The sequence below is a fragment of the Felis catus genome, chromosome C1, assembly GCF_018350175.1.
Source record: "Felis catus isolate Fca126 chromosome C1, F.catus_Fca126_mat1.0, whole genome shotgun sequence".
Lineage (NCBI taxonomy): Eukaryota > Metazoa > Chordata > Mammalia > Carnivora > Felidae > Felis > Felis catus.
Window position 1 is genome coordinate 98,100,760 of NC_058375.1, and position 13,661 is coordinate 98,114,420.

Here is a 13,661-nt window from a genome sequence, read left to right on the forward strand (position 1 = left end):
AGTCTCTTATGGTTTGTCTCTCTCTCTGTTTTTATCTTATTTTTCCTTCCCTTTCCCTATGTTCATTTCTTTTGTTTCTTAAATTCCACATATGAGTGAAATCACACGATATTTATCTTTCTCTGACTGACTCATTTCGGTTAGCATAGTACACTTTAGTTCCATCCATGTTGTTGCAAATGGCAAGATTTCATTTTTTTTGATCGCTGAGTAATTTTCCTTTGTTTATATATACCACATCTTCTTTATCCATTCGTCAGTCAGTGGACATTTGGGATCTTTCCATAATGTAGCTATTGTTGATAGAGCTACTATAAACATTGGGATGTATGTGCCCCTTTGAATCAGCATTTTTGTATCCTTCAGATAAATACCTAGTAGTGCAATTGCTGGGTTGTAGGGTAATTCTACACCTGTTGTTTCCTGAGTTGTTAATATTAGCCATTCTGACCAGTGTGAGGTGGTATCTCATTGTGGTTTTGATTTGTATTTCCCTGATGATGAGTGATATTGAGCATCTTTTCATGTGTCTGTTAGCCATCTGGATGTCCTCTTTGGAAAAGTTCACGTCTTCTACCCATTTCTTCACTGGGTTGTTTTTTGGGTATTGAGTTTGGTAAGTTCTTTATAGATTTTGGATACTAACCAATTACCCAGTATGTCATTGCAAATATCTTTTTCCATTCCATTGGTTGCCTTTTAGTTTTGTTGATTGTTTCCTTCACTGTGCAGAAACTTTTTATCTTGATGAAATATAATAGTTATTTTTGCTTTTGTTTCCCTTGCCTCCGGAGACATGTCTAGAATAAGTTGCTGTGGCTGTGGTCAAAAAGATTGCCTGTTTTCTCCTCTAGGATTTTGATGATTTTCTGTCTTACATTTAGGTCTTTCATCCATTTTGAGTTTATTTTTGTGTAAGACAGTGGTCCAGGTTCATTCTGCATGTCACTGTCCAGTTTTCCCAACATCATATGCTGAAGGGACTCCCTTTTTTCCACTGGATATTCTTTCCTGCTTTGTCAAAGATTAGTTGACCATACATTTGTGGGTCTATTTCTGGGTTCTCTATTCTGTTCCATTGATTCGTGTGTCTGTTTTTGTGCCAATATCATACTGTCTTGATGATTACAGCTTTGTAATACAGCTTGAAGTCCAGAATTGTGATGCCTCCAGCTTTGGTTTTCTTTTTTAACATTACTTTGGCTATTCAGGGTTTTTTCTGGTTCCATACAAATTTTAGAATTCTTTGTTCTGGCTCTGTGAAGAATGCTGGTGTTATTTTGATAGGGATTGCATTGACTACATAGATTGCTTTCTGTAGTATTGCCATTTTAACAATATTTGTTCTTCCAATCCATGAGCATGGAATGTTTTTTCATTTCTTGTGTCTTCTGTAGTTTGCAGCATATAGATCTTTTATCTCTTTGGTTAAGTTTATTCCTCGGTATTTTATAGTTTTCAGTGCAGTTGTAAATGGGATCAATTCCTTGATTACTCTTGCTGCTGCTTCATTATTGGTATATAGAAATTCCACAGATTGCTGTACGTTGATTTAATATCCTGTGACTTTGCTGATTTCATGTATCAGTTGTAGCAGTTTTTTGGTGGAGTCTTCTGGGTTTTTCATATCGAGTATCATGTCATCTGTGAATAGTGAAAAGTTGACTTCTTCCATGTGGATTTGAATGCCTTTTATTTCTTTTTGTTGTCTGAATGTTGAGACCGGGACTTCCAACACCATCTTGAACAACAGTGGTGAGAGTGGACATCTCTGTCATGTTCTTGACCTTAGAGGGAAAGCTCTCAGTTTTTCCCCATTGAGGATGATATTAGCTGTGGGTCTTCCCTATATGGCATTTGTGATGTTGAGGTATGTTCCTTTTTGTCCCTGCTTTCTTGAGGGTTTTTATCAAGAAAGGATGCTGTATACTGTCAAATGGTTTTTCTCTCTTTAGAGGATCATGTAGTTCTTTTTATTTTTTATTAATGTGATGTATCATGTTGGTTGATTTGTAGATGTTGAACCAGTCCTGTATCCCAGGAATAAATCCCACTTGATCATGGTGAATAATTCTTTTAATGTAATGTTGGATTTGGTTTGCTGGTATCTTGTTGGGAATTTTTGCATCCATGTTCATCAGGGAAATTGGGTTGTGGTTCTCCTTTTTAGTGGGGGTCTTTATCTAGTTTTGGAATCAAGATAGTGGCTGGTCTTATAGAATGAGTTTGGAAGTTTTTCTGCCATTTGTATTTTTTGGAACAGTTTCAAAAGAATAGGTATTAACTCTTATTTAAATGTTTGGTAGAATTCCCCTGGAAAGCTGTCTGGCCCTGGAGTCTTGTTTGTTGGGAGGTTTTTGAGTAAGATTTAATTCCTTTAGTGGTTATGGGTCTATTCAAATTTTCTTTTTTTTCTTTTACATTTATTATTTATTTTTGAGAGACAGAATGAGACAGAGCGCAAGTGGGAGAGGGTCAGAGAGAGAACGAGACACAGAATCCAAAGCAGGCTCCCGGCTCCGAGCTTCAGTTTCAAGGCTTTGGGTTCCTTGGACCACTCAGGTCATGGGAACCTGGGCTGCAAATCTGCTTGAGGATTGGTTTCCTTTGGCTTCCTTTACATAAACAGTGTCTCAGCTTATTGCATAGAAGTTTAGTTCTTGGATTCCTTTCCTTTTTTAATGTTTATTTTTGAGAGAGCGAGAGGAGAGCGAGGAAAGCTGGGGAGGGGTGGAGAGAGAGAGGGAGACCCAGAATCTGAAGTAGGTTCCAGGCTCTGAGATGTCAGCACAGAGCCTGACATGGGGCTTGAACCCATGAAGTGCAAGATCATGACCTGAGCCGAAGTGGGACGCTCAATTGACAGAGCCACCCAGGCGCCTCAGTTCTTGGATTCTTTGTCCTATATAGTCTTTTTGGGTTTTCATGTTTCTTTTCCTGACCTCAGTTTTTCATCACCTCATTTCAAATCAAAAGTCTAACTTTGCCAGGATCTGCAAATGCTTTCAGGGCAAAAGAGGGTTTCTGTGCTTATCTTACTTCTCCAAGTTTCTGTTTTCTCCTTCACTTGGTCCTGGTAATTTCTTACGATTTTGTCAGGAGCTTAATGATTTTAATATTCTTAATATTTGATCCTGGGTTTTTATTCCTTTTTAGAGGAATGTTTGAATGACATACCTTACTCATACCCCAATGGAATTTTCAGTTTCAGTTTTATAAATGTCATTTCTAGGGGCGCCTGGGTGGCTCAGTCGGTTAAGCGTCCGATTTTGGCTCAGGTCATGATCTTGCGGTTCGTGAGTTCAAGCCCCGCGTCGGGCTCTGTGCTGACAGCTCAGAGCCTGGAGCCTGTTTCAGATTCTGTGTCTCCCTCTCTCTCTCTGACCCTCCCCCGTTCATGCTCTGTCTCTGTCTCAAAAATAAATAAACGTTAAAAAAAAATTAAAAAAAAAGTCTTTTCTAGAAGTCTTATTTAGTTTATAGATATCTTCCTTTTTTTTAGTTTTTAAAGAATGTTATAATACTTTTTTTTTTTTAATCCACAGCCAGTAATTCTAACATCTGAAATTTTTGCAGATCCAAGTACGCCTTTCATTTATTATGCTGACTCTGCTCATGGTGCTTTGTTTTCTCTTGTGATTTTGAGGTCATGTAACTTCGTCTGTGGAACTTCTTTAAGACTTGGATTGGAAGTAAATTTCTACAGAGAAAATTTGCATTAGCAGTTCTGGAATCCTGGGTGAACTTAAGGACATTTCAAATTAAGTTTCGGCTTGGAGCTTTTTAGGACATTCAAGCAGCATACATTCAGTTCTCATACATGCTGAAGTACTAGTTTGTGATTATGATTTCTCAGAGGAGACATTTATTACCAGACTATAATAAATAGTACCATAGCAGACACCATAGTCTTTGGTAATCGTTTCCTCTCTCCAGATCTATTTTTCCCATTTTGTTTTCAGAGGTGGACCACTAACCTTTTCATTTCTACACAGATTTTCAGAGTGGAACTTTAAAAACATATGAACTTGAAACATTCTGTGGTCTAGCATCTTTCATCATTTTTCATAGTCTTTATGACTTCTGAACTACCTCTGAACAAGTCATATAAATCCTGTTATCTTGTCCTTGTTATTTTTCTAACCATAATTGCTATGATTCTTCCCTCTTACTTTATGTTTCATGCTACTGAAATGCATTTCATTTAGACATTTAGATGTGTCATCTTGTCTCTTTCATTTTTGTCTTTGTACATGCTCTTTGACCTGTCTGTGATATTTCTTTCTCTCCTAGCTCCCACTACTCTTATTAATTCTTGCTGGCTTTCAAATGTTTGAACTGATCTGTCACTTTCTGGAAACCTTCCTTGAACTTTCCCTCTTTATGTCTGTCTCCCCTTACCTCTAACTTTTATTGATCCTTTTTGGCTTAGGTTCCCCGTCTGTATATTTCCAGAATATCTGAGTGAGTGCCCATCAGCAGTTATCATTGATTATTTGTCTGCTTGCATTGTAAATACCATGAATTTTTAAGGCCCAGTTTCTAGTTTACACCACCATTATCATACTAATTGTTAACACTAATTGACTATATATGCTAGACACTGTGGTTAAACATTTTAAGTTGCATTATTTTGTTTAATCCTTCAAGATATGAATAACTATGATTATTCTCTTTCTCCAGTTGAGAAAAGTAGTGACAGACTACTTTATTATCATGCCTAAGTTTAGGTAGCTAGTAAGAGGACATAGAATAATTTGAATCCAGGGAAGAGCATGAACTTCTTTTTTCACCCTATTTTTTCCATGAGGTTTAAAAGTAGAATGCACACATATAAAGCACATAGACTAGTACGTAACATTTAGTATTTAATAAATATTAGCTATAGAGTCAAAAGCCTTTTTTCATAATATTTCAATATATAAATGTAATATTTTAGAAAACTCTAAAAATCAAGATGTGCAATGATAAAAATAAAGTATTGAATAATTTCACTATTAAGAGGTAAATAACTTGCAATATTTTTGTATTGTTTCCTTTCATATGCGTTATTTCTATAAATACCATTTAAACTTGCCCTTTTTATTCTGCCCTTTTTATTTAATACATATTCTGTGAATATGTATTCCAATTTGGAATAAATGAAGTCCATTATCTTTTATAGTGGTTACATGGTATGCCATTGTGTGTATGTACCATCATAATTTAATTTATCTCCTATTGAATATTTAGATTGTTTCCTTTGTTTAGCTGTTATTAAAATGTAGCATCAAACATCCTCATGTTTACTGGTGAGTACTTGGGAGTTAATAGTCTTGAAAAGTCAGTAAAAGTAGATGATGGCCAATATCAGTGCATCTATATTTGCATAATTTTCCTTCATTTTGGAGTATCTCATGGAGGAAAGAAAAGTAGTTGAACAAATAATTGGTTTTCTTGGTATGTATTTTTTTTATTAAGTACTACCAATCCACAACTCTCTTTTTTAGAATTACAGAATGAAAACTTAAAAGAATCAAATGAGAAGCAGGATCATTTGACATCAGAACTAGAAGATACTAAAATGTCTTTGCAAAGAAGTGTGGTATGATTTAAAAACTGATTCGTGTGTGATAAGCCTCACACTATGAGTCAGTAAATACTTATAAAATGCTAATACTGTGTACAAGGACCCGTAACTTCATCCCAGTCTACAAAATGCTTATAGTTTAATTAGAAACATTGGGTAAAAACGCATCAAAACTATAAGATGGAAGACTCTGCTAAATACCAACAGAGTGATTCAGGCTAAAATTGTTACAGTAGTTCTAAAAATGGAAAGAACACTGTGGGCTAAGAAGACTCCATTGGGAGGTTGGGACTATAGGTTGGCTTTGGGCAAATGGTAAATTGAAGTAGGAATACTGAATGGGCATTGAAATTGGCCAGGGTGGGGTAATGGAGGAGGGTGATAGAATAATAAGGAGGGAGGAGAGGTGGCAAAGGCAGATGAGTTCAGTTTTTTTCTTAAGGCCCTTGGATTATAGCTTTTGTTTTGTATTTTATTTCATTTAGATTACTCAGAAGGCTTTAGAGGAAGATTTACAGGTAGCAACAAAAAAAATATATCAGCTCACTGGAGAAAAAGAAACTCAGATGGAAGAATTTAATAAAGCTAAAGCTGCTCATTCATTTGTGGTTACTGAACTTAAAACTTCTGTCTGCAGCTTGAAAGAATTATTGACAACAGAACAGCAAAGGTAAAGCTATTTTTTATTTAGCTGATAAAAACAACTTATTTCCAATATTCACTGTATTTTCTATTCATTGTCAAGTGACTTCTAATTCTTATAGTATCTGTAACCAAGTAAGTCTCTTTTTTAATTTATAAAATGGTAATACATTTTAAAAGTTTGTATTAGGTAGGCAGGTGTCCTGGGAAAAGATAGCAGGTATTCTTTAGGATAGTTCCCATGCATACTTGGCCACAGAGTCCAGCTATATAAACAAGCTCCTAAGTGCTGATGCAGTGATAGGACATATTTAATTAAACTGTGGATCATTATTAGCTTCATAGAAGTAACTTCCCAGGTTGTGGGTTTGTTTTACTTGGGTCTGTAACCTCTCTGATGTATAAAATTAGTACTAGCCTGGTATAGGGTAGGTACTCAAAACATTTTTTTATTAAATTAATGAATTAATGAATATTATATGTAAGATATTCATTTGAATTTCATCTAAATAACAGTTTGTCTAAAGCTTGAATTAAAAACTTACTCTGTTTTCACTATATGTGTATTTTTAAAGCTGTGTTATGAGGCCTAAGTTATTATTTTTGTCCCATTAGCATTAGGGTTTAGTAAGTCTAGTAGGATGAAAGACAGGAACATGCTTTTCTGTGAATTCATGACCTGAACCTAGTAGTATTTCTTCTCTACTGCTTATGTATGGTGGTGGAAGAAAAGCTAGTTTTTCTACTTCAGCTCATCTTATATATTCTTTGTTGATCTTATAGGTGATTTTCAAATTTTGAAACTGTAAGTTAGCTTAAGTATCATCTGTTCCAATTATTTCAGTTAAAAAAATTTTTTTAAAATATTTATTTTTGAGAGAGAGAGAGAGGGAAAGAGAGAGAGAACTGGGGAGGGGAGAGAAAGAGGTAGACACAGAATCTGAAGCAGGCTCCAGGCTCCAAGCTGTCAGCACAGAACCCGATGCAGGGCTCAAACCCACTAGCAGCGAGATATGACCTGAGCTGAAGTCGGATGCTTAACTGACTGAGCCACCCGGGGGCCCCCAATTACCTCAGTTTTATAGATGAGGAAGCAGAAAGCTAGAAGAGTTAAGTGGATTGACCAATTCTCACATTTATATTGTTTCTAAGGCAGAATTCAATGTAACAGTAGTTACATATTCAGTCTCTTTTAAAGTTCTAGGATGCATTAATTTGATTATCATCAATAGCTAAGAGATAAATTGTGACCATAAGCTTTAAGGTTTTATGCAGATATAATTAACATACAACTATGGATTAATAATAGTGATACCTTATTTTGAAATGTTATACTATATGGCATGGTAGGTACTCAAAAATTGTTTAATTGGGTGAATCTGTGAAAGATATATTGTTAAATTGCACCAGTTTTAGTTACTAGGTGAATTGTGATTAAAAGAATGTTTTACATGTAAATTAATATTTTACAAGATTGGAAAAAAGTGAAGATCAATTGAAAATACTTACCATGAAGCTTCAGCAGAAATCAAGTGAACTCGGTAAGATTTGGAGAATAACATGTACGTGATAATATTAGTCTATTATACAGATATAAATGCTATTTCAGATTATGATATAGCTTCTCCTTTGTCATTTATCAATAATAATTATTTTGTAACTTTTAATTTGATTTTCAAAGACAGAAAATGTAAACCTTAAGAAAGACTATTCTGTGCCATTATGCAATTCATAGATGTCTAGAAGTGGAAGGAGCTTAAGAGATGTTTCTAGTTTATTTTTCTTATTTTAGGATTTAGAGGCCTTAATAATTCTTAATGGAAAAGGTCTGTTATATTTTAATTGAATTTTGACATTTTACTGATTAGTCATGTTGAATTATGAACTATCTATAGGAGAATGCTATCCTGTTTTGTCACGAAGTATTGTTAATACTCAATAGATTTCATGGCCAAAAGAGAAAGAAGTTCTGTAGTTGTGAATTTATAACCCTTTAATTAGCTAATCCTAATTTAACTCCTGTAATTCATATTTACACATCTTCATATGTACAGATGTGGAGAACTATAAAGATATAAAAACATTTTTCCAATTTTGGTGAAAAGAATTATTTTTATAAATTAACTCAGGAATTTGCAGGTGTTTTCTAGACTGTCTCCACAACATTCTGTAAACTTTATTATTAGGTTTGAAAAATTGTGTAATTAAAATAATTGTAAGAAATTTTGCCCTGTTAGGATGTTTGGTTGAACTTCAAAACTTATTTATGCCTTTCCTTTGGCAATGCTTAATCTCCCACTATAGACTAGACCAATCTTTGAGCATCCAAAATTGTACTTTTCAGTGGTAAATAATTCCTTTGGTATTATTTTATATTACAATGACTGTAAATGAATTTTTCATCTAATTTTTAAATCTTCATTCAAAGCATAATGTAGTATTTTAAATCACTGCATATACCTACTTTCTTAGAATTTTTCAATTGAATGTGGTAGACTAAGGAATAAGTTTAGTCCTTAAAATATCTTTAGCGGATATTTATTTGTAACAATTCAGTCTGATATTGAAGTTAAGTGGCTGTTATTGTCAGATTAACAAATCAAATGCATAAGGTGATTTTTCTCATAATAGAGAACTCTCTAATTTAATGAGAGAAAGGTTGAACACATAAAATCATTAGAGCAATGTTTCCAAAATGAGGGGATGAGCAAGAATTCTATTAAGAGAAGGGAATATTAGAGTTTCTATTTCTATTTATTTTATGCTTTGCATATATTTCATAATGACTAGTATAGTACACATATTTATACTTTAAAATTTTACACGCTATATAAGTATGTATTTGTGTTTTATACGTATTTATATATTTGGGGTGAATGCTCACAGACTTGTTGCTGATGGAGATGTGTTAATGCTGATGACAAGAGGAAGCCAAAGGTATCAATGTGGACTGCAGAATTGGAAATGATTCTCTAGAAGAGGTAGATTTTAAAAGTAGACTTTAAGGTATAAAGAGGCTTTGGGTAGTTGTAGAGAATGATGGAATGTGTAAAGCATTACGTGTAGGAGAGCAGCATTAACAATGACATAAGTACTGAACATTAGCTTATTTCCTTCTTTGGTTAATAAAATAGTTCTCAGAATCAAAATCTTGGATGATATTCTGTACTGTTCTTTCTCCCTTACTTTTCACTTCTAATTGGTTATCCAGTGCTGTTGTTTCTAACTTTTAATATCTATCTAGCTTGTAAGATCTAACTAATTTAACTCTATCTTGCAAATCTTTGTCTTTTTAAAAAATATTTATTTAGAGGGTGCACACAAGTGGGGAAGGGGCCAGAGAGAGAGAGAGAGAGAGAGAGAGAGAGAGAGAGAGAGAGAGAGAATCCCAAGCAGGCTCCATGCTGTCAGTGCAGAGCCCTACCAGGGCTCAAACTCATGAACCATGAGATCATGACCTGAGCCAAAGTCAGACGCTTAACCGACTAAGCCACCCAGGTGCCTGTGGTTTACATTTTTAGAGGATCACTGCGACTTTTGTATGGCAGATAAATTTGGTGGTGGGTGGGGAATGATGATAGGAAAGGGACAAAGAGGAGAAATCATATTAGAAGCCATTTGAGTGGTACAGGCATGAGAGACTATCTTTTAAAAGTGGAATCATATCCCACTTTTGCTAGCATTTGGTGAGCTCTTGAATCTGAGGACACTGTCTTCAGCTCTGAAAAGTTCTCTTAATTCTTCTTTTCTAGTGTCATTGTTCTCTCTCTGTAAATTTTGATAGGTGGATTTTAGAAATTCTGAATCTTTTATATTTGTATTTAAAAAATTTTTTTAATGTTTTTTATTCTTAGAGAGAGAGAGAGAGACAGACAGACAGAGCATGAGTAGGGAAGGGGCAGAGAGAGAGACATAGAATCAGAAGCAGGTTCCAGGCTCTGAGCTGTCAGCACAGAGCCCCAAACGGGGCTTGAACTTAACAAGCCATGAGATCATGGCCTGAGCTGAAGTCAGACGCTTTACCAACTGAGCCACCCAGGCGCCCCAATCTTTATATTTTAAAATTTCTCTCTTAAAGTCTTTACTTTTTAGTTTATTTTGAGGGGAATTTTGGGAAAAAAGTTTTTTGGCTTCCCCCTAATAATTCAGTCTTTAGATATGTTTAATTTGCCTTTTTTTGTTTTTGGTAGAGAGCACATGCATGAGCTGGGTGGGGAGAGGCAGAGGGAGAGAGAGAGAATCTTTTTTTTTTTTTTTAATTTTTTAAAAAAATGTTTATTCATTTGTTGAGAGACAGAGACAGAGAGAGAGAGTGCACGCACAAGCAGGTGAGTGGCAGAGAGAGAGAAGGAGACACAGAATCCAAACCAGGCTCCAAGCTATCAGCACAGAGCCCCATGCAGGACTTGAACCCATGAACCATGAGATCATGACCTGAGCCAAAGTCGGATGTCCAACCAACTGAGCCATTCCGGTGCCCCAGAGAGAGAATCTTTAAGCAGGCTCCATGCTTAGTGCAGAGCCCGACATGGGGCTAGATCCCACGACCCTGGGATCATGACTAGAGTTGAAATAAAGAGTTGGATACTCAAATGACTGAATCACCAGGCACCCCTACTTTGCTGTTTTTAAAGTCTTAGTTACCAAATTTTAAGTTTCTGAGAGCTCTAGGTGATTAATTTCATGGATATTGTATCCTGTTGGAACATACTATACTTAGCAAGATTTCTGCTTCTGTTTGCTCTATTAATTCCTTCTTGAGTTTTATTTTAGTTCTTCTCTGAATTTGGTGCCTAACATTTATGGTTTTGCTTTTCTTCACTAATTGGTGATTTTTGATTATTTACTCATCTAAATATTTGAGAATCTTTTTTCTCCCACATATGTTATAATGTGATTTTTCTGATTATGTTGGGGGGAGATGGGAGGTACTGTAGGGAAGGGTGGGCTCGGTAGGTAATCTTTTGGATTTAGGGGATTGTTTGTAGAGATCATGAGCTGTTTGGGGGCACTGCCTTACCCCTTGGGCTCCAATTCCTAGGATCTTTGATTTAACCTGAGGTGGACTCTGTGGTAGGAGGTATAGTCACCTGGTCTAGTTGTTGCACATAGTCTTCAATGAATTAATGTAGGTGACCCCTCCTCCTTCTAGGATTCTTCAGTATTTTGGTTTGTTTATGGTAGTCTGTCTGGTTTTGTTATTGTTGTAAATATATATATATGATGAGGTTTTGGGGTGATGGTGGGGTCCAGAGCGGACGGCCAAGGAAGAATTCTTGAAGACATCTTTGGTGTAAAAAGTGATTTTATTAAAGCACAGGGACAGGATCCGTGGGCAGGAAGAGCTGTGCTGGGGTTGTGACAGGTAACTGATTATATACCCTCAGGTTGGGAGGGGATTAGGGATAGAGTAACTCTCTAAGGTATTTTGGAAGCAAGGTTTCCAGGACTTTGAGGGGCTAGCTGTGTTAGGAAAACACCATTTATTACCGTTCAGTAAAACCTATCATGAGACCCTTCATATGTATATCAGGGGGCCATAAGCTTGGAGTATAATTGCCAGCATATATCTTAGGGGAGTTGAGATAAAGGAAGTTTCCAAAGGAATTTTTATATGTTGAAGTAGACTTACAGATTCCTGGGGGGTCAGGATAAGCCAAGATTTCCTTTTGTCCCTAGCAGAGGTCACTCTGCCTGTTCCAAGGACTTGTCAGTGGGCTGTAGACAGTAAGGCAATTTAATTTTTCATTTGTCTTCGTTTTCCACATCATCATGGCAAACACTTAAATCCCTTTCCTTTTCTTGGGTAGCCAGGACTGTCTGAGGAATATCACACGTATCCCACCTGGGGGTGGGTGGTGCCATTAGCCTGTGTTTTGCCGTCAGCTTGTCCTGCACTCCCTCATCATATATTTTTATATATGATTTATATTTTATATATATCTTTAAAAATTTTTATGGGAGTGGGGATGAGAGAATGTGAAGATATGCTTAGTCAACTATTTTTAATTAATCCTTGAGTTTGAAAAACTCTTTTTACCTAAAATGAAAATTGTGGTTAAATAAGCTTTGCTTGTGACAGGTGTTTCTTTTGACTCCATGCTGGCATTTCCTATTTGTTTGATTTTTCCTTAAAAATTGTGGGCAATTATTACAATATTTTTTATTTTTCACTTTTGTTTTTTATTATTTTTTTAAAATATTTATTTTTGAGAGAGAGTGTGTGTGCAGGCGGGGGAGGAGCAGAGAGAGAAGGAGACACAGAATCCAAAGCAGGTTCCAGGCTCTGAGCTGTCCACTCAGAGCTTGACGCAGGGCTCAAACTCACGAACCATGTGATCATGACCCAAGCAGAGGTCAGACACTTACCCAACTGAGCCACCCAGGTATCCCTGTTTATTTTTAATGTACAGAGTCTTGGAAATTTCCAGTAAATCTCTTATATCTCCATTTATTAAAAACCCTTAATTAACAGTGAAGAAAGACAATGTTTCAAATACAATAAAATTGTAGCTGACAGCTAGGCATCATTTGGGAACTTTGTAGGCAGTTAAAGAATTTAATTAAGAAAGGAGGATAAAGGTGGTTTGGCCTAGAAAAGTTTTATAAATTTATTAGTCTAGTACTGAATTAATAGAAGATAGACATAAAAGCCTTGTGTAGAGTGTTATTATTTAGGGTAGGAAAAAAAAAAGGGTGTCAGCAGAGAAAACAGGAAATGCAAATAACACAAGGTCTTGAAAATCAAAGAAAAATAGAGAGTAGTTGATAGCATTAAATGCCAGAAAGCTCCACAATAAAGAGGACTGAGAATTGTACCACAGAATGGTTATTGAGGATCATAGTTTTAATAATGTAATTATAAATAACGTAATTATAAATATTTAATATAAATTATGAATTATTTGTAAATATTTATTAAAGTATTTATATTTATAAATACTTATAAATAATGTAAAATAATGTAAGAGATGTAATTAATGTAATGTCATGAGATAGGCATAGGACTAAGAAAGTTTTGCATAGGACTAAGAAAGAAGTGTGTAGATAACAAACAGGAATTTGTTTGCAAACCAAAGAAATTGGACAGTAGTAAGAAGAGGCAGAAAGGTCAGTCAGATATTGTTTTGTATTCAAATAGATGTTTCGATGGGATGGGGGAAATGAAAGATTCCTTTACAGAGAGTCAGTATATATATTGGTTATATAAGCAACTAAAGTCTCAGAGGAGGTAGGAATGTTGAAGTCCAGAGTACAATGGTCAGAATTAGCTTGAGAAAAGTGGATCACTTGTCCTTTTTAGTTGAGAGTGAAGATTAAGAGGCCAGGTATTTAGACAGTGATGAATTAAAGGTAAAGGTACGTGCTGAGTGACCTCATTCCAAATATATTTGGAATGTGTGTGTGTGTGTGTGTGTGTGTGTGTGTGTGTGTGTGTGTGTGTGTGTGT

At 35.5% G+C, this 13,661-nt stretch overlaps 1 protein-coding gene across 6 annotated transcripts in view; it reads left to right on the forward strand.

The window, feature by feature from the left end:
- SYCP1 (synaptonemal complex protein 1) overlaps positions 1-13,661 on the forward strand; it is a 118,968-nt gene that overhangs the window by 31,884 nt on the left and 73,423 nt on the right. For all 6 annotated transcript variants that reach the window (XM_023259021.2, XM_045033317.1, XM_023259019.2 and 3 more), the window contains 3 exons: positions 5,490-5,584; positions 6,055-6,239; positions 7,685-7,752. In XM_023259021.2, coding sequence (XP_023114789.1) covers positions 5,490-5,584; positions 6,055-6,239; positions 7,685-7,752 — 348 coding nt within the window. The remainder of the gene's footprint in view (positions 1-5,489; positions 5,585-6,054; positions 6,240-7,684; positions 7,753-13,661) is intronic.